This window comes from Rhinolophus sinicus, chromosome 14 (assembly GCF_057876585.1).
Source record: "Rhinolophus sinicus isolate RSI-liver-muscle chromosome 14, RSI-T2T, whole genome shotgun sequence".
Taxonomy (NCBI): domain Eukaryota; kingdom Metazoa; phylum Chordata; class Mammalia; order Chiroptera; family Rhinolophidae; genus Rhinolophus; species Rhinolophus sinicus.
In genome coordinates, this window is record NC_142514.1 from 178541343 (window position 1) to 178567542 (window position 26200).

Consider the following 26200-nt stretch of genomic DNA (forward strand, 5'->3'; position numbering starts at 1 on the left):
GGCCTGTATCTTAATTTATTTCCGAAGTCCTGTACATTATCTCAGGAAGCTTTACATTGATGCTGGGCCTTTAGGCCAAACTGTTAACAGGTGGTGGCATCTTTCTCCTCTAGACCCTTCTGAATAATTTTGCTCTAAATTATAGGAAAATATCCTTCTGAATCCAAAGGACCTGACAGAAAGCACCAAATGTAGTTTGATCAGTTTGAACTTTGTTGGGACAAAGCACATTACAACTTCAATCATACAGTGACAACCTGGTTATCTCTCCAAAGGTCTGGGTTTCTCTTGCTCAATCCCTCACACAATTAAATGGAAAGGGAAGCAGAAGTGCCGTCAATATTGATCCGAGGTTGAGGCCAGAGTACTATCTGGGCAGCATGCATATTCATACTCACGGTAAAGGATTCCTTTTCCATAACATGACCCTGCTTTCCTCCACTTCATGGCCTCTCTGTCGAGCATCACCCCCGTTCTCCCCAACGACCAGCTGTACTTTGAAACAATCCATTTTCTCATCCCATGTCCCCAGCAGGACAAAGTGAACTTTTCCTGATAGATCTGTCACTTCCCCTGTCACCTGTAAGGATGAAGAACATGGCTTTGGACTGCAGATCAGAGTCCCTGTGGGCTAGCTCACCTGACTCTTCTGGAAACCAATACTGGTTAAATCCTGTTATGACAAACACCATGGAGTCATCCAAATTATTTAAATTTTCTTGAGATGCTTAAAATAACTGAACCATGAGTTGGGGGGTTCATTATCATTTTGTTGTATAGGAGTTTTTGTTGCAATGATATGTAGAGTAAGGATCTGACTGGTACTGAGAATTACAGTATTTTCTTTTCTCCAGAAATCAGAAAGAGGCACAAACAGATTTAAATCCCCAACTATTCTTCACTCTCCCACAGACGAAACTCATGGCACAGTCAATCCCACTGTGGAGCAACACACAGCTCTCAGACTCATTCACAGGTCAGAGTGACCACGCCTCTTCCTGTCATCCCTTTAGTCCTTCTTGCTTCCATTTTCAGTCTCATTGCTCTTGACTTATTTTCTAACTTCTTTCCCAGAAAAGAGAAGGATATGATTTAGTAATACAACACAGTCTCCTTTCTTGCTGACTTTCTCCCTTCCCGCTCCTTTTTTTGAAATCATCGTATAGATATGGGGGGGGGGAGGTGCCAAAAATGTACACATTTTAAGACATGTTATCTATCTATGTATTACTTTTCGAACTTGAATTGAATTATGGTAGCCATGTGTAGTATGTTCGCTCAAAAGATGGCATTAATCGAATGCCAGCGTCATTCACTACATTACAATTATAATACAGTTTTTCCTCTCTTAAAATGTGTATACATTTTCTTGGCGCCCTCTGTATATATATTTAGATTATCCATCCATCCATCCCTGCCCCAAAGACACTCCTTTTGAAGGGATACACACTAAATGAAAATATTTAAATTCCAGCTTCTCTTACCTTTCTTGCTACATCCCGAGAGAAGTAACTATAAGGAACAAATTTAAGATTGCACTTGTCTCCTGTCTTGTGATTCACAATATCAATTTCACCAGACTAAAATGAAAAGAATCATGGATTAGTTTTATTAAGACTGAATGACCAGAATATCTGCCAACCCCATCCATGCCTCGTGATTCTTTACTTTTCAGTCTTACATTCTAGCACTCCCTTGCTTAATATTCAGGTCTTTGCCAAACTTGAGAGACTGTGGAATCCCTTTGTAATCTTGGTTTCCCAGGTTGGGATGAAGACCAATGACTTTTTTTTGAATTGTGTGTCAGCATACACAGTGATATTTACATAATAATTTACTTTTGTAAAACAGTCCTCCACTAGTACCCTTCAGGAACTCTCTGCTTAAATCAAAGTACTCTACTCATTATTTCAAGGCTGCAAATGGCAGGCCTTTCTGCACTTTATTCATTTCATTTTCTCTCTCTCTTCTGAACGCAAACCGCTCTTGAAGAGACAGCTTAGTTCCCACACCTCCCAGGAAGCTTTCCCTGACTGCTCAGACATTCCCTCTCCTCTGCACTCACTGTCATGAGAGCATATTGATAATTAAATAGATATTATCTTAGTACATCTCTTGTACTACTGTATTTTGTTAAATACTTTTCAACTTACACGTATAGGTCACATGTCTCCAATGATACAACCTCTCTTTGAAGGACAATGTCCCATCTGACTTTGTATCCCTAGGACCTGGCAGTAAACGTGTAATAGTAAATGTCTGCCTGGCAGTAAATGTCTAATGAACAACGAAAGGATGACGAGTAGGAGCCATGTTTATTATTTCCTTGTATCCTTTATAGTGTCCAACACAGTCCTCGTGTCCCTGAATGAATGTTATACCTTAGTCGTTTATAATAATCTGTGCCATAGACACTCAAGGAGATTGGGGTAGGGGTACTGCCTGAGAGAAATTCCTTAGGAGAAACTGATAAGCTAGTAACCATGGTCTGGGGCCAGTTCCCATGTCCTAAGTACTGCAAAGATGTACCTAAGAAGGTATTCCGAACTTGAGAAGCCCCTTGGGCACCCCTGCTCACCTGGTCTATCCACAGCTTGCCCACGATAATGTTGTGCACGGTTGTGGTGACTTTCTTCCAAGTGTAGTGGTGCCCGGTCGCGTGGAAAATACAGTGGATGCTACCTGGAAGCAGCGAGAGGCACACACATTAAGCCAAATATTAAAAAAAAAACAGGACCATGTTAGCTGGAAATTGTGGGTTGATTTTCTTCTTTCGATATTTCTTACTTTTTTTTTTTTTTTTAAAGATTTTATTGGGGGAAGGGGAACAGGACTTTATTGGGGAACAATGGTCAAATTGTTGTCCTTTCAGTCTTAGTTGTGGGGGGTTCTGTTCAGCTTCAAGTTGTTGTTCTTTCAGTCTTAGTTGTGGAGGGCGCAGCTCAGCTCCAGGTCCAGTTGCCGTTGCTAGTTGCAGGGGGTGCAGCCCACCATCCCTTGCGGGAGTCGAACCGGCAACCTTGTGGTTGAGAGGACAGGCTCCAACCAACTGAGCCATCCGGGAGCTCAGCGGCAGCTCAGCTCAAGGTGCCGTGTTCAATCTTAGTTGCAGGGGGCAGAGCCCACCATCCCTTGCGGGACTCGAGGAATTGAACTGGCAACCTTGTGGTTGAGAGCCCACTGGCCCATGTGGGAATCGAACCAGCAGCCTTCGGAGTTAGGAGCACGGAGCTCTAACCGCCTGAGCCACCGGGCCGGCCCCCCTTACTTTTAAAAGGAAAACAATAAGTCAAAAAGGATTTATAACCTTCTTAAATGTTGGAAGTACAGACTGAATTTGATTTTTAAACTTATGAATAAAACATAACTAAATGATGGCAAACACTGACAAATGATACAGCTTAGCTAGGAGGCAATGTTGTGCAATTGTAGAAATAAAAAATGAAAGCAAGATTTTCAATATTTTCGCCAACTATGCCTGCCATACCAGCTGCAAAATTTATAGAAACAGGTCAAACCTGACCCAGTATGAAAAAATAGAACTGCACTGTGGGAAGGAGCACTCCGTGGTACTGGGGACCACGCCCTGTGTTTAGTAACTAGCTGTCTGACCTTAAGGCCACTTATCTAAGGACCTTAACAATAAAACAGTAGTAGACAGAGAAGGGGCTTTGCAATCACACAGGACTGGATTCAATCTTGCCTCCACTACTCATCAGATGTGTGACTCTGTGTTGCTTAACAAAGAATTTGTCTGCTCTTTGTCCACAGTTCCTGGGAGGAAACCTCTAAATTCTTGGAATTTCCCAAGCGACAGTAATATCTTTGATACTCACAGAGGCCCTGAGAGTTTATGCCAGTGAATCTTCCTTGTGGGCCCCTAGATAGGTATGCGGACAAGATGGGTCAGGATGAGCATCAGCAGAAAGACCAGCCATGTAATTAGTCACCTGATAGGGGCTGGACCTCCGGACCTCCTCGGAATGATATTCCTTTCCCTCCAGGCAGGGAAGGTGGCCTGGATAGTGAGTTCAATCCTGTAGCCAACGATTCAATCATTCGTGCCCATATAATGAAACCCCAATAAAATCTCTGGACAACGAAGCTTGGTGGCACTTCCTGGTTGGTGAACACATCAGTGTGCCAGGAGGGTGATATGCCCCGATTCCATGGGGAGAGGGCATCAAAGTTCTATGTTCAGGACCCTCCCAGGCCTCAGCCTATGTTTCTCTTCCTTTGGCTGGTCCTGATTTGTACCGTTTATAATAAAACTGGAACAGCAAGTATAGCATTTTCCTGAGTCCTGGGAGTCATTATAGGAAATTATCGAACACAAAGGATTTGTGGAATCCCCTGAATTTATTTATTTGTATTTCTTTATCCATCTGTAAACTTGGGGTAACCATGTCTTGTTGTGCCTTAAATGTCTGTTTGTTTACCCAGTAAAATGCTTGAAAAATAATAGGGACTCAGGAGATACAGTCTTCCCATGTTCCTGTGAACATGTTCAAATGAACACCAAACCAGAATCAGTGGTTTGAACAGAGGTGATATATGATCGTATATATACTCTATATAAAACAGTCAATTCCAGTCATGTTATAACTCTAAGCTCCCTCTGTTCCCACTAGTGAAAAGAACAGTGTGGCTTAGGTTGTCTTTCTTGCACCAAAGATTAAAGGCCCTGGCAGCTGCAGCAGCAGTGACGATGTCGACAGCAGTGACGTTAACAATAATAATAGCATCTCTGGGGCTGAGAGTAGTGCTGTGCACGACACTGTGCTATGTCCTCCTCACACATGATCTCACTGAACCTTCACAACCACCTTCAAAATATATCATGTATCGCTGGCTCAATACCTCTTCCAGCACTGTTGTCTACAGCACCACCATCTCTTGCCTGAACCTCTGTAACAACTTCCTTTTTGGTCTCCCAGCTTCCACTTTTGCTCCCTTAAAGTCTCTAGTCAAAATGATCTTTTTAAAATGTGTCGTATCAACTCAGCGCACTGCATAAAATCTCTCGATTACTTCCCGCTGTAGTTAGAATACACACCCTCTGAACTCATCCACCACGGCCCTCCTGGCTCACTGAGACAGCTGCTGTGGCCTTACTGTTTCTCAAACATGCTAGGCTTGCTCCACCCTCAGGGCTTTCCCTTCAGGGTTCTCTGCCTGGGTAACTCTCTCCCTCAACATATCTTTTGGTTGGTTTCTTTTTGTTATTTAGGTCTCTGCTCAAATGTAAACTTTTCAGAGAGGACTTCCTTGACTACCCCACCCAAGGAACCACACACATACTTGGTTTCTCCATTAACCCCTATCTCCACTTACTCTATTTTCTTCATAGACTTACCACTATGTAAAATTAAATTATTTATATATTTACTTTGTTGTCTACTTAAGAAAAGAATGCAAACTAAATGAGAGCAAAGTGGCTTCTGTTCACGGATGTACGCAGGGCACCCAGAATATTTTCTGGCATATAGTGACAATCAAATTTATCTGTTGATGCCTGTTTTACCACTGCATACTCTGAGCTCAGAGAGGTTAAGTAATTTGCCCAAGGTCACACAGCTACAGAGTACCAGAGGTGAAGTTCAAAATAAGATCAGAACATCTGTATAGCCAATACCGTAACCCTTGTATCTCACCATGATGATGTACCTGTTGTTCTGGAGGGTCCCTTCCAGCTCACAGGGATAGTGGAAAAACAAAGAAAGCCTTATGACTGCCTTCTTTTATATACTATTTCTGTCTTGAAAACTTGACATTATGTTAAAGATCTAAAAATAGAGCCATTTAAAATGTATGAAGGGGAAGGAAGACAGACACTTCCAGAATGGTGGAGTAAGACTTCCATATATCTGCCCCTCAATAAAATCAACAACACTAACAAAAATGATCAGAATCAACTTTTTCAGAACTCTGGACATTAACCAAAGGCTTACAAGAATCCCAGAGGCATTTATTAAAAAATAAATAAATAATAGCTGAATCTCAGTAAGAAAAATGAACTTTGTGGCAGGCATTTCAACTTGTTCTATTCCCATCCTCTTTTCCTGCACTTGGCCGTAGCCTTGAAAATCAGCAAGCAGCCTCGCAAACATTTTTAGGGAGCTTCACACTTCACCAGCAAGTATAAAGCTCCCCAAAAGCTCCATCCTCAAAGAATTGTCATTATGTGACCTATGGGGTGGTTCCTTGTAAACTCCCACTCACAGGGCTTATCTTTATTTGTCCTGACTCAGCACCTGGTCATGGCAAACAGCCTTTCCCCCGGGGCTATTATCAAAACCATCAGTGTTTACACAGCAAGTGTTTAACACAGCAAGTGTTTAACACAGTAGCTGCATAAGGTGGTAATAATGGTGGGAGTAGTTGAAGTTGAAGAAATATTGGCCAGAAAGTCCCTAAATTTGATGAATATATTAGTCTATACATCCAAGAAGCTCAATGGACTCCATGGAGGATAAACTCAGAGCACCACACCAAAATCCATCATAATCAATCTATTAAAAGACAAAGAGAAAATCCTGAAAGCACTAAGAGAAAAGCGATCCTCAATAAGATTATCAGAAACCATGGAGGCCAGAAGGCAGTGGGAGGACACATTCAAAATGTTGAAAGAAAAAGATTGTCAAATGAAGAATTCTATACCCAGCAAAACTATTCTTCATAAACAAAGGAGAACTCAATACATTCCCAGATAAACAAAAACTGAAAGAATGCAGTTAGCAGATTTGCCCTTTAAGAAATACTAAAGTTCTTCAGGCTGAAATGAAGAAACACTATACAGTAACTTAAATCTACACGAAGAAATAAAGAGACTAGTAAACTACAATTAAACTATATAAAAGACACTATAAATGCATTCTTTGCTTGCAACTCTTTTTTTCTCCTATATGAGTTAAAAGACAACTGCATACAGCAACAGTTATAAAACTATGCTGATGGAATTATAATATAAAACAATATAATTTGTATGAAAATAAAAGCACAAAGGAGGGAAAGAGGAATGGATCCATATAAATGGCAACATTTTTGTATACTATTGAAAAAAGTTGGTATTAATCTGCACTAGATTAGAAGTTAATTGTAACACCCATGATAACCACTATAAAAATACCTTTAAAAATATAGTAAAAGAAAGGTTTTTAAAAATCCTTTTAATATTTTTCTTTTTTTTTCCCATTGCATTCATTTCTGTTCTTTATCTCCTCAATAAATATTTGTTGAGTTCCTATTATGTGCCAGGTATCATTCTAGGCACTTGAAATAAATCAATGAACGAAACTGAAAAAAAAAAAAAAAAAAAAAAATATAGTAAAAGAAATAACAAGAGAACTAAAATGATAAAGTAGAAAAACATCTACTTAACACAAAAGAAGGCACTAATGGAGGAAGAGAGGGACAAAAAAGACAAAAGATGTACAGAAACCAAAATGGCAGATGTAGGGTGGGGGGTGGGAGATGAGGGTAAGGGGGATCAAATATATGGTGAGGGAAGGAGAACTGACTCTGGGGGTGACCACACAATGGGATTTACAGATGATGTAATACAGAATTGTACACCTGAAATCTATGTAATTTCACTAAGAATTGTCACCCCAATAAATTAAAAAAAAAAAAAGCAGATGTAAATCCTTCCTTATCAATAATAATAAATACAAATGGATTAAAGACTCCAATCAAACAAACTTAGAAATTGGAATAATCAATAAAGTATATGAGGGGAATTTCTCGACTAAAGTACCACTCAGGGGCAAATTCAAGGTCCTTGGCGCCCAGTAGTGTCACTGACACAGAGATGGACAGGCTGGATGGTTGTTTTATTCATATTCTCAAATTGTGATTCTTCTTGGGCCAGAGAATTCCAAAACTATAAAATAATTTTTTATTTGAATATATCTCTTTAAACCTCAAGGCTATCACCTAGTTCCAATACCCTGGAACGTGATGAGAAAATTCATTTTATCCTCTAGCATAGTTTTCGTTATTTTGCAAACTTCAATCATATTTTCTAAAAGCATTCTTCTTTCCAGATTGCAAGATTTCTAACCTGTTCAGTCTATTTTACAGGGAGACTCAGATCCCCTGCCACCACCTCAAAAAACCATCTATCTGCCTATCACTCGCAACCTTGTTCCTGTATCTTTCTTCAGCAACATCAACTGGTTTAACAACTTACCCTCTCAGAGATGAGTGCCACTGCAAATGTAAAAATTTCACTACATGATTCTTGTTCCAAGTCACTGACCCAAAAAAATGCCATACAGCCATCCCCAGGGCTAAAGTCTGGAAATCCCATTCTTTATCCTTCTGTGTTCAGTGTCCTGTCACTATGTCAATTCTTTGTTCAATCTCCCTATAAGGCTGATATCTTTGTTTTGTTCACTTGTATTTTCCAGGCAGCCAGAGCCTTGCCTGGTACGAGGCAGGTACTCAGCGTCTAACAGATGAAGGGACTTCAGACAACACATCCCAGTGACCCGAACCTTTAAATAACCATAGGAATGAAATCCTACCAGACTCTTTTAACTCTGTAAAATTAGATCACCACTATGACTATGTTCATCCAGTTATTTACCCCTCAAAGAGTTGTAGATTAGTCAAATGACAGAGAAATGTACAGCACATCACTGGTAAATTAGGTTTATTGCTGTTTTTAAAATGTATATACAACCCTCCTTACAATTAAATATAATCCCTCTCTTTAGAGATCCTCAAACAGCCTCTGAAACTCTTCTCCACGGGTGGAAATCATACTGCAATATGACCACTGACACCCTAGTTAAGCAAATTAGGTGTCAACATCCCAGGCATTGACTGCTCTTAACCTAATATCAGGGGTGCCAAAAAAAATGTATACACATGACTTGTATTCATCTTTTGTTATCAGTGTATATCCAGTATTACAGTTTTAATAGTTTTTTCCTTTCTTAAAATGTATATACATTTTTTTGGCACCCTCTGTACTTATGAAATTATTAGCTTCAAAGATAGTTAAGGAATTAGAAACTTTTTAGTTCCTCAGTCAAGATCAAGACCAAAAATCACTTAGTCTCCTTTTCAACTAAGGGCCTTCTGCATATTAACCATGAACTGGAAGTTAACACTCTAGTTTCTTTTCTCCTTTTGTAACAGCAAACATTCCTGGATTTTTTTCTGGCTAATTTCTAGTTTGCACTGTACCTGCTTCATTTTGTGTTTCCGAGAGAAAGAAAAATTTATTAAAGACGACGACTATACTGCAACAATCAAGCACGGCTATGCCTCATGAAAGACCAGAACCAGGAAACAGAAAGCCATCGGAGTTCAGACAGTTACTGTCAGTTGTCTCTAGGGAGCTACTTGGTTTCTCTCTATCTGCTTTGTGTTTCTTTTTCTGTAGACCAGCATTCACTCTTCAGTACACACATGGCCAAATGCGGCTGCTCTAGTTCAACAGAGTATCAAGAATCTCTGCTACACTTTTTGAATAATCTCATTTCCCTTAAAGTTACAGACTCTCTAACATTGCATATCAGGATCGATCTTTTTGATGTTGCTGCAAAATTAACTTGCAATCCCATAAGATCTTTAAAAATAAAGTTTCACCTTACCTGGAGTTCAGCCATTACATAAATGATACCTGATGCATCCGGCAGAGGAAGAGAGAGAAAGGAGAGGGGAAGGGGGAAGGGTAGCTGTGAAACCTAACCTTGTAATCACCAGAGTTTTGATTTATAGAGAGAACCTGATTTCTAGGGTAATGGGAGAAATAACATCAGTTAAGAGATAGAATTTTGTTTTTTTGCAAGTTAGAATTTATATTTTAAACTACTACTTAAAGATGCATTACATATAGCTAAAGAAACAAAATACTGATGACTGGATGGGTCCTTCAAGAGTCCCATGCCGCCTCACTCTGATACTGAGAACTTAAATGACTGGCACAAAGTCAGCTAGAAGGCTGCCCCAGTCAGACTTCCGGCCTCCTGACCCCAGAGCCAGTGGCCCCCCTACCGTGCTGAAAAGCGCTCCTTCCTGCAGCACTAACTCTCACAAAGACAGCGGCCTTACCGAGCGGCATAATGGAGAGGTATTTGCCTCGAAACTTGCTGGTGATTTTGATTTCCTGACGCAACGTCCAGCCATTTTTGGACTCGGCGTGGTGCGCAGCAGCAGGGGGATGATGACTCACCTTGAAGAAATCAGGGGTTCAAATTAACAAGGAAGAAAAGGAGAAGGAAAAGATACTGCTCATTAATTGGTGATAAGCACCCAAAATCACACTTGACATCTCCACGCCCACCACAGTAGGTGACTGGCAGGGCCGCCAGTGCGGAAGCCCGGGACGAAAAGGCAGTCGGGGCCACAGGGACTGGAAACATAACACCTGGGGGAGCAACCAAAAACTCACGCCTCTCACCAAAAAGGACACGTGTCACAGTCCCAGGTGCCGTTACCTGTTCGCAGATGGATCGGTACCCATTCTCCTCTAATCGGTCCAGCTCGAAGGTCTCCCCAAGGAGTGGGTTGAAGGGCTTGCTGGTACGGAAGACAGTGGTGGAGTAGGAGGACACGGTGAAAGCTGCAACATAACAGAGCTGTTCTAGAGAGTTCTCACATTTTGCAGCTCGGTCTAACAGCTCATGGTATTCCAGATCTTCAGTGAGGCGCTGAAGCATGGATAAGGGCTCATTAAAGTTCACCTGTCAGGAAAAGAACAGATATAAAAACTTTGCCCACACAGCTACAAGAGACAGCTTAATTTTTGCAGGTGGAGAAACATATTGAGGTGTGGAGATGAAAGCAAATCACTGGGAAGAGAAGAGGCCTCTGCTCAGTGGAGCAGCTGGAAGATCTGCAAGCAATCCGTTCTCGCAGGTCAACTGCTCATGTCAGTGAGTGGTCTACACTGCCATGTTCATGTACTTCATTAACTATAAGCTCTTTGAGATGGGAACATGCCTCTTCTGTTCATCACCGCACAGGCAAAAGTCATCAATGCCTCGCATAGGACACCGTAGCAAATAGGTACTGAACAAATGAATAAGAGAGGGAATATATTTTAGCACAAGTACACCCAGAGAGGAAGTTAAATATTTACAATTCTTGAGGGAGGAAAGGAAGGGCAGTAACGTTTGAGTACAGGCATGTCCTGGCCAGTGAAACGAAAACATTACAAAAGTCAGCTCCCACGCCTGGACTAGACGACTGCTAAGTGTCAGTTCACTTCTCCAGCCAGCCAGGTTTCTGAGTTCTTAGCTCTGAGGCTGGACGGTTGGGTTTTGGACCTGGAGGGCTCATGATGAGGACTGAGACGGGCTGTGAGTGCTTCTACCTTTCAAGGTTCAGGGCCAGCTTACGGCGCTCAACCACTGGGTATTTGTGAGCTTCTGTTGGGGAGAAGATGTTCATTCATTCATTCACTCACTAATTCATTCCACAAATATTTACTAAGCCCTCATGTGTACCAGACCCTAGCTACTCACCGGGTATAGAGAAGTGAACAAAAGAGACATTGTCTCCCCACCCTCTGCCCCCTGCCCCTTAAAAAGAGTTACCCTCTCAATTGACTATTTAGAATTTAAGATGACATTAATATTTTATAAAATGTTATAAAAAAGGTTAGGTTTCCAGGCTAACCCATTAAAGCTTTAATCTGCAATACAGCTGAACAGGTCTGGATTTCACTAGCCTGAGTTCTGAGTCCAGATAACAGAGGAAGGGGGAAAAAAATTTCCTTTCTGTTGAATGGTGCTGGCCTGAAGCAACATTTCAGTTAAACAAACCAAACAAAAACACTTTTCTTTCCTATGGTCCCATCTCTTTTTCTGCATTTTTGTCCAACTTCCTACCCACCAAACCCTGCGTCACATACTCCCTTAATTTTTACTGTCCTCCCAATTATGAAATATCTTGTAATTTTCACTATAACAAACATTGAACACAAAGTATGAAGGAAAAAATTTACTTGAAATGCTATCACCCAAAGATAACCATTATTAAGATTTTCATGTTTGTTTCTATGCATTTGTACATTTCTAAAAAAAATAAAAATGTACTACAGCCTGCTTTTGCTCTGAGAAATAAACCAAGCATTTCTCTGTGAAAATTTCCCAATTAAGACAGAACCACAGGACAAACATTAGAATATCCCACTTACTGGGAAGTAGGATCTATCGTCCCTCAACCAAAATAGTGTGCCACACTCCCAAGCCATCTTCTTGACACTGAGAGGAGAGCACTACGATAAGAAAAATGCTGTCTGAGGGGGAATAGACTGATAAAACTTGGATCCTCAACAGTTTTTTTTTAAAGAGGGTGCTTATTTAACCATGCCAACAAAACCTATTACTGGGAGAATTTCAGGCAACATTAAGTAATATTTCCATACATTTTGAGGAAAACTGAGGATGGGTGGTGTCCCCCACTGGTGACTACAAGACATATGAACACCGCCTGGGACTAGAATCAGTGCATCCTTACACTACCACTGATTTTCACACACACAGCCCTGTCCCCCAACAACTGCTCCAGGAACCGCAGTTTCTCTAAAAGGGCCAAGCTTTTCCTATCGGTCATTTGATCACTCAGAGGACTAATAGGCAAACAAATGAATCTATGAATTTAAAAGGGAAGGAAGCAGGAAATTAGTTATATACCTGATGGAGAGTTGGGTAGCCAGAAAAGACAATCTAGAGATTAGCAATAGTAGGAAGCCATAACCCCAGGTAAGCTAGAGGGGCAAAGTATACGACTACTGCAGCCCAGAGCTGGAGGCATTCAGCAGAAGCGAAAATCCCTGTAAGGACCCTGGGGTTTCTCCCCTCCTCCCCGCTCCAAACTTCTACTGGTGCCTTGCACTGTTGGAGCCCAGCCAGATGCCACCAGCCATGGAAGCCCAAGAAACACAGCCTAGAGGGACCAGCTTTCCTGTGACGCAGCACAGAGCAGGGGAAGGGCGAGGACTAGATCTGAGGCAAACAGGTACAGGACTGTACATTCCTAGGGACAAGGTCAACAAGGAACTAATGGTAAAGGCGGATGGAGAGGTCACCTAGACGCAAGCTGTTTTTAAGCAGCGTCCACATTTCCGAGGCGGCAGAGACCTGCCTTTCCAGACTACCTTCCCAAGGCACTTCCTGCAAGGCGCCAGCGAAGTGGGGTGTCTTTTTAGACCCCAGTGAACCAATTATTTTAAGTTTCTGCAGTGTGTTTACTCATGGGCTTTCCTTGTCTGGAGGTCAAGACTTTTCTAACACAAGTCCTACACACTTACATATAAATCTATTTGTTTTCCAAGAACCAGTGAACTAATTACTTCAACATTTGCTGCATGGTATATACATACCAGGCCCTGGGGAAGCATCAAGGTTATAAAGACCACTAAGACACTCTCTGCGCACAAGGAACAGTCTATGGCGAAACAGAAACCACACATTGGGCCATAAGCCCCCAGAGGGGAGAATGCTTTCTGTGTGTCTATATGCCACGTACCCGGCTGTGGGTAGAACCTGCAGCCACCCTCCACTGGCGATTCTTCCCTTTTTCTATAAGTAGTAGAACCCCCCGTTTTAAACTAGGTGATGCCACCCAGAATAGAAGTCTTCATCGCCAGCCTTTTCTTCAGCTTGCTATGACCGTATAACCACATTCTGGCCAAAGAGATTGGAGTGAAAATGGTTTATGCAGCTTCCAGGAAGCACCCGTAAAAGGCAGAAGCATGCCCTCCTTCTCTTTCCTTCCTGCTGACTAGAGTGTGACCCTAATGACCCAAACTGGAGCAGCCACTTCGGACCTAGAAACTGAGACCACAGGCAGCAGGGCAAGAGGCAGAAGAGCCTGGTCCTGACACTGCAGAATACAGAGCCAGCCTGGAGCCACACACTCTGGACTTGACCGTGAGAAGGAGTTCAGCTAGTATTTGTTTAAGGCAGGGGTGGGTCAGCCCTTTCTGTGAAAGGCTAGATAGGGAATATGTAGGCTTTGAGGGCCATACGGCCCCCGTCACAACCACTCAACATTGCTCTTGTAGGATGAGCGCAGCCACAGACAATAGATAAACGAATGTCACCGTGTTCCAACAAAACTTTATGGACACTAACATCTAAATTTCATATAATTTTCATGTCACAAGATATTATCCTCTTTTTGATTTTTTTTTCAATCATTTAAAACAATAAAATGACTGTTAGCTTGAGGGCTGCACAGATAGTAGCCAGATTTGGCCCAAAGCCCATAGTTTGCTGCCCCCTGGTTTAAAGCAATATATTTTGAATTCGTTTCTTTACATTGAACCTATACCCAACCGACACACTAGTACACCACTAGGCAGATAGCAGGTACTCAGAAATGCTTGTGGAATGAATGAGCAAGTGATATCCACTGCCCAGACATAAACAATGGAACTTGCTGGAGCACAGGGCAGATATCCCACCCTGACCGGCTGCCGGGGTGAAACTGCTGAAAGAGATGGTACTATAGGTGAATCTTGAAAAAAGGGTTTTTGGCCATGGCAAGGGTGGGTGGTAAGCTGATGAAAGTTCAGTGTGTGCAAATGCCCTGAGTGCCTGCAGGTAACGCCCAATGACCAAAACACTAGACATGTGTGGGCACAGCCTTGTCCATGGGGAGAAAGTACCAAGCCCACCAAGGAATCTGGTCTACCCTCAAAGCCATAAATGTCCAGTAAGGGATTTTAAGCTACTGGAGTGACACGACTACACTTTCAATTTGAAAAAGATCACGCTGGCAACAGTGTGGACAGACTGGCATGGTAAGACTGGCGGCAGGAAGTCAGCCCAAACACCACCTACACCATGGAGATGGACCTCATCTTCCGGGTCGGAATGACCTGTTTCTGCATCTGTGCTCCCCAAACCTTTTCCCGTACAGTACTTCAAACATTATCCTAGCAAACAATGTTTTCCACCTGTTTTCATGTCTGTCTCCTTTAAACTACACGCTTCCTGATAACAGAAGCTATGCCGTGTTTGTCTTTGCACGCCCCCAGCACAGCTAGCTCAGGAATCTGCTCTTAAGTAATTTACTGAATAAATACATTGGGCCCTATGTGATCCAGGAACGTAGCAGACCCATAGCCCACATGAAAGCAGCTCATTTTAAGGAATAGTTTATGATGCTAAGTGTAACAAAGACCATGCCACAAACTGCCACGTGTGTGTGGGGCTGTCACGGCACCACTGTTCCCACCGAGGCCCAGGAGGGGAGGGCCTGCTGGCAGCAGCCCGGCCGTGCCAGAAGCTCACCGGCATGGGGATCTTAGAGAGCTCTTTCCCGATGCAGTTCTTCATGATGCTCCATAAATTGAGGCTATAGTTTGGCTTGTACGGTATTCTAGTTCTCTTTTCCTTCTTGGTCTCTTCCAGCTGCTGCTTGGACTAAGAACAAAAACAAAGCCACTCAATCTCCCACAAAGAACAGAAAACCCAGTATTTATAACCGTCCCTTTCCTCATGCTAAAAAAAAAAAAAAATCCGTATTTTCTGTTTCTCTTAGCGCTTTAACAGCAAATCCTTGGGAGGCACACCCCAAGTCCCTCATTCCTGATAATACCCGAATAAGAGTTACCTGTTCATCAAGGCTGATGTCACTGCTGGCTCCGCTGATGTTGCTGCCAGTACGCCTACCCGGATGGGAAACATGAGCATTAGAACAGAGACCTGAACTAGAGTGTGGTCCCCACCATGTCATTACAAAGCAGACTGCTAAGCACATTCCACAAACTTATTAATGGGCGATGGAATGACCCCTGGAATATGTGTTCATTTAAATATCTCTGGACAACTTGCTCAGGTAAAAAACTAACAGTTTTGTACTTACTTAAGGAAAAGGGCCCAGATCTCAATAAACATTGACAATTATGGTACTCCCATTGAAACATTTCTAACCTGTTGATGGTCAGATACATTCATTTTTTTTCAGGGAGCCAAGGATAACTTACTTGTGGCCCAAATTTTCAGGCATGGTGATGATCTCGGGAGCGTCAAAAAATTCATTCTCATCATCCTCATCACTCATGTCTCCCTTGCCAGAGCAGCACTGATCTACAAGGAGAAAAGCCTCGTTCGTTACCTTTGGCTATATTTACCAAAACCTGGCACTGCAGGATCTTTTCGGTCCTAATCACAAAGATAGCTACAAATGGTAGAAAGTGGTGGAAGAGCCAGAAGAAATAAGTGGCTCCAATTACATTCCTGCTGAGTCACTGACTCTAGAGAATCTGGAGTTCTGTCAGTTGCAGAAAACCACCTGGCTCCTATCGGAACAGGCTCCCCCGAGGTAGTACCTTACCTTTACCAGAACCTGTGCTGCCAGGTGTGTTTGCCGGCAGCACCGTGGCTCCTCGGAAGGCCCTCTCCAGGTGATTATGCTGCTTCGCCAGCTGCTCCAGGGTTTCTTCCAGCCGGATACGCTGGTCTCTCTCATACTGTAGTGACTTCTGCCATTTTTTACTATGCGTCTGGGCTAACATGAGGAAATCTCTGCAGGCCTATAGGGGGAAAGAGTTAAGATGTGTCACATCAACTCAACTAGTGAGAGATACCCCTCAGGCCCATTAAGTAACTTTATTCTGGGAACTTTAACAGGCAGATTATAATAAATGAAAGACTTTCCCTGTTATTCCACAGAATCTGGGAGAGCCAGCTCTGTGATGCAATCAAGGTCAACTCCAGAAAAAAAAATATGCATGGTTGTCACGCTTCTTTTATATTATTCCTGGTCATGAGGACCAAACAAATGCCAAGTGAGCAGTAAACCTAGACAAAGTATTTGTGGCAATATCACAAAGGGCAGCTATGGGAACTGCACCAAAAGGAAAAAATAAATCTACTGACTAAGAGATGAGGAAAAGCATAGGGTAATTGCTTTCAAAAAATTTTTCACTAAACTCAAGTCACCTAAAGCTGAGGAATTCGGACACTGAGAACAGAGAATCTGTACTGAGTTAGACCAAATGTGAGGAAACTTAATTTGTTGTTATTTTAGTCACTAAGAGAAACAACTGACCTTAAAAATTAGAAGCCTACCTGAAGAAATCAAAGAAGGGCTCTGGAGACAAAACACAAATCTGATCACAGCATTCCCTTCTCTGGCTCCCTGCGGGTACTGGGACCAAATCCTAACTACTGCTTATGAACGTGAAGGGCCCTCCACAGTCGGGCCACCACCTGCATCCTCCTCCCCAGCACCTGCTCCTGCACATTCCAGCGGAGCCACACTGAGCTGTCACCACGTCGTGGACTGACAGGCTTCTTTCAGGCCTGCCTCGCCATAGATCCGCTCTGCCTAGAATGCCCTTTCCCACCCCCTTTTCTCTATTTGGCCAAGTCCTCTTCATTCTTTAAGATCTATGGCAAATGTTACTTCTGCGACACTTCCCCCAGTCTCCTAAGCAGCCAGTCTCTTCTCTACATTTCCACAGCACTTGGCACATGAGTCTATTTTACACCAGCCACAGCAGTATCGTGACTGATTTTCTCTCTTTCCAGATGGATCACAAGCAACCTGAAGACACAGTTTATAGTTCATTTGCATACATATCTCCTGCTCTTAACTTAGGTGCTTTGTATAGATTAGGAGCCTGGTAAAGTTTGCTTAATAAATAAATGAAAAAAGGAAGCAATGTAATCTTAAAATTCAATGCCCTGTTACAGAGAAACTGTAAGGTAAATAACATATCTACTCCCACGGTTTCAACTATTGCCTATAGGCCACTGACTACGAAATCAGCAACTCCAGCTCTGGGCTCATGGAGCTTCACACCAGACTGTCCTATTGCCTACTCAGTGGCTCAGAGTAATCTCCAAACCAGTGGGTCCCAAACGGAACTCACTGTGTTTCCATTCTGACTCTGCTTCTCCTTTGGTGTCCCCCATGCCACCTGCCACCTGCCACCTGCCACCTGCCCAAGCCAGAACACTGACAGGCACCCTCGATTCCTACTTATGAAGTCCTATGGATTCTTCTTTAGCATTTCTGGACTCTGCGCACTGCTTTTCATCCTTCGCACTCACAGGCAGCCGAGTACACACACACCCACAGTTGGATTATTAGGGCTCTACTCACAGCTCCATCCCACTATCTAGCTGTGAAACTCTGGGCAAGAGATACAACCTCCCTGTGCTTCATAGTCCTCATCTGGAAACACAGAATGACAACAGTAACCACCTCCGAGTTGCCACTTTACATGTAAAGCATTTAGAACCATATGGACTCACAGTCAGCTTTCAACAAGGTGTCAGCTATTATATGAAGCCTGCATCGAAACCGGTCGTATCCTCTTCTCATCCACTACTACCAACCCATTCAGTATGATTTGCACCCCACCCCCTCCCCACACTTAGCTCCTTTCCAGCCTCAACTCCAGCTACTACTTTACTAATTACCAGTCAATTACCAGCAGTTCCCAGACTTTAGGAGAGAGGGAGCGATCCGCATGCCTCACCTCCACCTGCTCCCTCACTTCCTCTTAATGATGTTGAGCATAACTCAAATTTAGTGAGCGGCTATTATACGTCAGGCACTTGGCTGAACACTTTACATCAATTAGCTAATAAAATCCTTTCAACAACTTTGTGAGCGGCTGCCTACCAGTATCGTCACTATTTACAGAAAAGGAATTGAGGTCACAGAGAAAGTAGGTTGCCCAGGTTATAACGGAGGCAGCTGGACTTCCGGGCCCCAATCTCTCTACTGCCTTTTTGCATGGGGAGACTCTCTCTGGTCTTTCAGAATTTAGTTGAGGTGTTACCTTCACTAATTTTCCTACTATGAGCCAGACACCTCCCATGTACTATACCACAGCAGCCTGTGCTCATTTCATCATATATTTAGCACACTCCATAATGATCTGGTTCCTTCTCTGTCCCCTCATTAGAGAGTTATCTCCCCGAGGGCCAGGACCACATCTGCATTTGTTTTATTATCCCCTAGCATAGTGCCTAGGACACAGAAGGTGCTCAATAAATGTTCACAAATGGATAGACTGTCAAATTTACTACCCTGGTTAGTGTGGTAGTTAAGAAAAGCTATATCCTAAGCAATCAAGAAATTGAATGAAATTTCCTTTGATATAACTGCCCCTTTACAGATGTAACATGCTACCATGTTAATTTCTAACATGCACATTACACTTAAGACCTTGCCATCATCACCTACAAGGTATAAAGGAAACAAAGCAGGGATAAAAAAAATTTTAGGCAACAACCAGCTATGAAAGGGGTATGGGCAGAGTACCAGGAGAGAACAGAAGGAAAAAAGTCTCCTCTGACTTCCAAGAAATCACTCCCTTAGACCAAACTCTGGACACTCAAGACTTAGGGAAGAACTGCCCCAAGGAAGAAGGAGGAACATATTTTCAAGAGTCAAGTCCATATGAAAGTTCCAGTTTTATGGTATGAGGAACTTTTCAATCAAGAGGTGTTTTATTTGGCAAAATTTTCACATCAAGAGTAGAAAAAAGTTACCATGGAGCAGGGTGCATTCACCTGACAGGAATGAAAAGCAAAGTCCGCTATCAGGAGACTGTTGTGTCCTGAGTTGTTCTATATAAAAAGTATACTTATTCAGTATTGATTAATGGAGCTGTATGATTTACGAGGTTTCCCTGCTCACGAGAGGACCGGAGAAGCAGGCACACAGTCACTGAGACGTGCGGCAGTTTGGACAAAGGGCACACGACTAGATGTCAGAAACACAGCATCAGTGCTGATGAGCAGAGCAGCCTGGAGACAGCCCATCTCCCTGCAGGGGACAACAGTTTCCCCGTGGGCACAGGGAGAAACTTTTGCTCTCTAGGACCCACGTGAGCCAAACCGGTTTCAAGCAAATGTCTTATTATCACTCGCCCAACAAGGGAAAATCTGGCCCTAGTGAAGTAATTTCATCCCGTTTAACAAGATAGAAATAAACCCCTGCTTAAGCGGTCTCTCAGAGTACCCTTCTCACTTGCATTATGTAACGCCTTCATGTTCTCATGTGGAAGCTACTAAAACAACCTGCCAGGTGAGAATCAGTCCAGTAGAGGAAAAACAGCATGGTTTATACGGGATATATCATTTCATACCCATCACCCAGTTTTTGAGATACATCACTAATGCCAGTGATGCTTTGGCTTTCCTTAGAGCCTTGCACCCAAGCTGCGGAAGTACTCCACAAACCAGTAACAGCCACCGAGGAAGCAGTCCCAAGGAGGCAGAAATGTTGGCCCCTTCTTTTTAAGCAGAAAATGCCCAAAGCTGAACATTCTGTATCACCCAAAATGACCCCTGAAATCAAGGACTAAGGATGGGACTAAACAGTATGATAAGGTTCTCACTAGTATTTGATCCAGCCTGTAGGCCAGAATATGTTAGCAATGTAAGGATCAGACTCCAACTTAAGGCTCCAAGAACATGACAGTGGAAAGGACCCATGAGATCTTTTAATTCTAACAGATCAAGTTAGCTCAAAATAAATTAAAAATAAATAAATACGTACATACATACAAACACACCTGCAACCAGAGAGCTTAAAGGACGCAATTAATGTCACCATCAGAAGCCCCGCTGGTTGCAGACACAGGGCTGGAACTTTGGACTCCTAACTAACTGTCCGGCTGGAGCAGTGTCCTCCTAACCAGTTGAGCAGCGCACGACAGTCACTCCATCTGCGCACCCTGTTCTATTTCATGCAACAAACAATGTAACCAAAATCCCTTGAGCGGCGAAGCAGGACCCAAGGTTCTGCGTGTTATCCATTACAATTGTCCCCACATTTGGGAAGAATTACACTCGCAGAGGGAAAGAATCGGGAGCAACACAGGAAGCATCTGCGCTTACATTGATCATGGCGTTGGACGTGATCCTGAAGAGTGTGGCCCGCTCGTTGACCTGCTTGATCTTTTCGTTGCTCTCGGCAGGCAACCGCAGGGACTCCAGCTCGCTGAGGGAGCGCTGCAGCGCGGTGCCGTGCTTGGCTATCAGGTCGTTGCACGTGCTCAGGTCCTCCACTTTGCTGGACAGGGTCCGGAGCGTATTCTGCAGCTCTGTCTTGTCCGTCTGTGAGACAGACTCTTCATCTCCTGACTCATCTGCAGAAGCAGAAGGTCAGTTACATGATTCCAGGCCCAGGAAGGAGAGTCTGAACCCTACCAATTCTGCCCGCCACCAACGTGACTCCTCACACACTGTGCATTCTGACTGCCCGGCGCTCGCATTTACCAGACGACTTCTCTACAGTGTGGACCACAGCCCACCTGTATCACAAACAACAGAGAACAGGTGCAGTCTCTGGCCCCACCCCCAGAGACTTTGATTTGGCTGGTGTGAGGCAAGGCGCAGGACTCTGCATCTGAATAAGCTGCCCAGGCGATCGCGATGCACACTGAAGGCTGAGAACCAATGACCTAGAGAACAGGATGGGAAAGCCAGCTGGCTCTTGGGGTTGGGAACGAATTATCAAGCCTTTTAACTTTAGCTTGAGGGTTCCAATCCAGTCCAAGCTGATTATTACTGCAAATCCATCATCACCTGCTGGGTGACTGCTGGGCCCCGTGTGGAATGGGTTGAGAAGCACAGTCCATCACCAAAAGATTCATTAACTTATCTTTTCTGAAGGAGAGTTCAGGAACTTCAGGATGAGCTCATCTGACACTAAAGCCACCACTACCTGAAGCAATGCAAGGTCTTCTGGTAAATGACTCTCCAATAATCAGTCTAGCAGACAGCTATGCTGTACCTCTCGCTATCACTTTTGTACGTAACACTTTTGTAACTGCAAAGTGCTTTTCCAGCAGTGTCACCTCCTTTGGGGGAGGTAACATCAGCACTAAAATCAAACAAAAGAAATAAGAAGAGACCTGCCCTATCTGCTAGACAGAGAGGCAGGGCCAAAGTGAAAACATAACCTGTTACAGACAAATTTACAAAGCAGTGAATTTTCCTTTTATGAATTAACAGATATTAAATACAGTATGGGAAATAACAGGTGACAAGAAAAACAACAGATGAACAAAAGTCAGCAGGGGACCATCTTGGTCAGCTCTAAGTGAACAAGCTCAGTATGATTAAACTATCAACATCTGGGGGAAATCCTACCATTTTTCTTGAAGAAAAATCAAAACATAATTGGATAGCTTTTATTAGTGAAACTAAGGCAGCAAAGTGATGACTTTTCATAGAAAACATCACATACAATGTTTTTGATAGCCTATGAAGATTGTTTCAAATAGTTAAGCAAGAAGACGTCAGGAGAAAAGAAAAAAACTAAGGACAAATCCAAATTGTGAGTTGTAATAATCCCAAGACTGACCTAGCAATAAAAATAATCATTTCTCAAAATTCTCAGTTAAGGGCCGGCCCGGTGGCTCAGGCGGTTAGAGCTCCACGCTCCTAACTCCGAAGGCTGCCGGTTCAATTCCCACATGGGCCAGTGGGCTCTCAACCACAAGGTTGCCAGTTCAATTCCTCGAGTCTCGCAAGGGATGGTGGGCTGTGCCCCCTGCAACTAGAAAAAAACGGCAACTGGACCTGGAGCTGAGCTGCATCCTCCACAACTAAGACTGAAAGGGCAACAACTTGATGCTGAACGTGATTGAAAGGACAACAACTTGACTTGGAAAAAAGGCCTGGAAGTACACACTGTTTCCCAATAAAGTCGTGTTCCTCTTCCCCAATTAAAAAAAAAAAAAGTTAAAAAAAAAAATTCTAAGTCAATTGGTGTTAAAAGCCAAAAGGACAACTGTGTATTCCTGTAGGACAGTTTCTCAACTGCAGCACTACTGACATTTTGGGCCAGATAACTCTTTGTTGTGGGCAGCTATCCCTCTGCTTTGGAGGCTGCTACACATACAGCCTCCCTGGCCTCTACTCACTATATGCCAGCAGCACCACCACCCCTCTGCTGTGACAAGAAAAATGTTGCCAAATGAACCCTGCAGAGCAGAACCGCCCTCAGTTAAAAAGCACCCCTCCACGAGAAATACTGAGGCATCAAGGAGATAGTTGGTAATTAAATGACAATGAGGCATAAAATAAGATTTGTGCATAAGAGGGGCAAGTGGAAACTTTCCCAGACATAGTGTTCTTTGCTCCCTACCCGATTCTGCCAGCATCTTCACAGCCTTGGCCTTGGCCAGTTCCAGGGCTGTCACCCAGCGCTGCCGCTCCACTTCCGAGCTAGCCTTCAGATGGTAGGTCTGAGCACCCCCGTTGGAAATGATGAAGTTGCAGGAATCCTCCACAGTGATGTTGGCTGTGGCGAGGTTGATGGTACCACGGCAGGTATGTCTCATTTCTGCTTTTGACCTGTAACAACGGGACACAGGCATGCTAAGTAGAAAGCGGATGGGTGGTTTATCCTTGATCGCATTCTATTGCTTTTCATAACTCTTAGTCTTTTGAAAATACAGTAGTCTTGGGAATGAGCAAGTTTTAATATTTCCCTCAATGGGTCCCTAAAATTCAAGAAACAATCAGTGGGGATTTCCTTTCAGAGCCTAAATGTTGTTTCTGAGTCAGATTTTATTGCTCTGCTGCTCCTCTCACCCTTAGCTTTTTAAAGAGAGACTTCACTAAACTATAACTACATACAATATAAAGTCAGCAATTTTCAGTGTAAGACTCTGAGTTTTGACACATTTATATAACTGTGTTTTAACGACCGTCACAATCAAGAGGTAGACCATTTCCATCACCCCAAAAAGTCCCCTCGTGACATTTCACAGTCAGGGATTACTTTTTACTTAGCAAGTTATAATTATAAAATAGTGCTTTATAAACTCATGCAACAAAATTTCCTATAACAATCTCCTTCCCTAAGAGAAAGAATAGTTCCATTTTACATATACTGAATAATCCCCCTCCCCAACTATAAGCCAGCCCAAATGAGAACTGTCACACTATGCTTAGAATTGTATTGCAGAAGTGTACACTTAGCTGTTTAGAGTGTTAAATATTGACTACAGCACAAATGATATGAAACAGGAATAACTAGCTTTCTGCGGGAGCAAAGAAAGAAGAATCATAAAAGAATCATCAGGTGGTATAATCTTTCCAGAGTATGTTTTTTCCCCGAGGTCCACTGACCTCTACTGGGCGGAACTCCTAAGCCATCCTATTAATAGCCAGGAAAGATTCAGCAAATCTGTTCTCAGAGGACTGGGTGTAAAAATTTTCCCCATCTCTACTGACTGACAGTTCTATTAATAGACTAACTTTTGAACTTTACAGCACAACTTGGTGACAACAAGCTGCAAGAGACTTCACATAAAACATCAAGCTGCTAGCACCTCGGAGGCTACAGTGCAAATCCTGCTTCCCCATCACCTGCTGGCTATGCTCAGGGACCCGCCTGTTGAGACAGCAGTTTTCCCTGACCAACTTGGAACATAAAGAGGTCAAAGTCTTTTGCCAACTGCCACAGTGCAAAGCAGAGCCACTTCCCTTTCACCGGAGCCGAGCAGCCAAACACACCTGGCACGTCCACAATTCCTGCATGCCAGAAATGACACACACCCCATCTCCTGAAATTAAAATTTGGTATGTTTGAGAAAGTTGCTTTACTGTGCTTGGGAAGACAGATTTGCCATTGTTCAGTTTGTCACATGAAACTGGTTTTTCTTCCTCAAATGCACAAATGAGCTGTATGGGATGGCCAGGGGGTCTCAATGGACTGGGCCATTTTCCATCCCCTGCACCTGCCACACTGTAATGTGAATCCATTTTTTCTGTGCTTACCTCCCCTCCCCCACTCCAAGCTTCGGTTACATTAGCATAATTACAAACCCCGCTGCCAGGCGGCTCACCCTTCGCACACTGGCCCTGCGTTCCACTCCAAAGGTGCCACCTGGGTATTCTACCTCACTCCTCACAACGTGCTGGTACTTTTCACAGATCACTTCCCAGGAATCTCCTCTGCCTGGTCATCTTCATGAACTAAAGAAGTTTCTCAAATGACATAAAGTCTGTAGCAGTTTTAAAAATACCAAGGAACCCTGCCTGGGAGTAAGGCAGGCTTGATCTCGGAGCTCTTGGGTTTGGGCAAAATACACCAATGGTTGTAAGTGCTCAGTTCAAAAGCTGGAAAGATGATTTTCAGGATTCAAGTTCTTCAGGTGTGGCAGTATTAGCTGGTATTTTCTGGCTAGAAATTTCTTCCCTGAAAAGGCCAGCCAAAACAGTAACTCAATCTCTAGAAGCTAGCCAGGGAAACCAATACCATGGGCCTGTCACGATATGTCTGGGAGAGCTGGGATTCTACATATGGTTTTAAGTAACTGGACATCTATGTAACTGGGTATGTAATGAAGAACAGGTTATGTAAAAAGAGGGAAATGGTACTGTCAAAGCCATTAGGAAAGTTCATCAGAGGATGGGTCTTGGAAGTACATGATCTCAATTAAAAAGGAAACAGTATTTTGTAAAAGGCATATATAGGAAATGACAGGTTTTGGAAGAATGACAACTTGGCTCAATTAACGCTAGGGACATGGGGACCCGAAGAATTCTATTAGAAGAATAAACTACCACCACAGTTGGTCGGAAGCACTTTAATGTGATTTTGAGGATAGAGCATAGATTTGATAACTCTGGATCCTGTTGTGTGGTTTGTGGGTGGGACTAGGCAAGGACAGGCCTATGGCATATTTCCCAACACGTGGTTTTGGTATGTTTTAGAAGTAGTTTTATTTGTAGTCAGACAGATACCAATAGTTCTTGTAAGAGAGAAATCAAAAGTGGTTACAAGTACTTGAAGAGACAACATATAGTTACTAATGTCTAGTGAAGATAACATTGATCAAGACTGGTACTGATCAAACAATCAACCAGCCTGGAAAGCGGATCTGATAAGAACTTGGATGAGGAATAATGATCACAGAGTAAGGCCTTCAGCTGATACACAACTTTGAAAATGGGGAATCAGTGGTAATAGTAACTTACAAGCCAAGTTAGAGTATGAATCAACTGAACGTTAGAATGATGGTCGATATAACAGGAAAAAATGAACCTGAGTTGGGGAAAAGCTTTGGAGCAAACTAAAATTTTAGATTTGTGATCTTCAAGTCCTGGATAAGTAATTAGAAGGGGTTAAAACTAAAATTAATTCTGAATATAATAATGCAAATGATATACACAACTGTTCACAACTAACGTTGCTTAAGCAGTGAAGATGCACTAAAGCATTTCCCACTGTTCCTATTTCAACA

General features: G+C 43.0%; 1 protein-coding gene across 1 annotated transcript in view; it reads right to left on the minus strand.

Annotated features, from left to right (window-relative positions):
- OSBP (oxysterol binding protein) overlaps positions 1–26200 on the minus strand; it is a 31429-nt gene that overhangs the window by 3339 nt on the left and 1890 nt on the right. Inside the window, exons 2-12 of the mRNA XM_019754061.3 lie at positions 23092–23300; positions 20835–21085; positions 16306–16504; positions 15956–16058; positions 15583–15637; positions 15261–15392; positions 10452–10697; positions 10066–10186; positions 2579–2682; positions 1485–1580; positions 399–580 (exon numbers count right to left, since the gene is read on the minus strand). Coding sequence (XP_019609620.1) covers positions 399–580; positions 1485–1580; positions 2579–2682; positions 10066–10186; positions 10452–10697; positions 15261–15392; positions 15583–15637; positions 15956–16058; positions 16306–16504; positions 20835–21085; positions 23092–23300 — 1698 coding nt within the window. The remainder of the gene's footprint in view (positions 1–398; positions 581–1484; positions 1581–2578; positions 2683–10065; positions 10187–10451; positions 10698–15260; positions 15393–15582; positions 15638–15955; positions 16059–16305; positions 16505–20834; positions 21086–23091; positions 23301–26200) is intronic.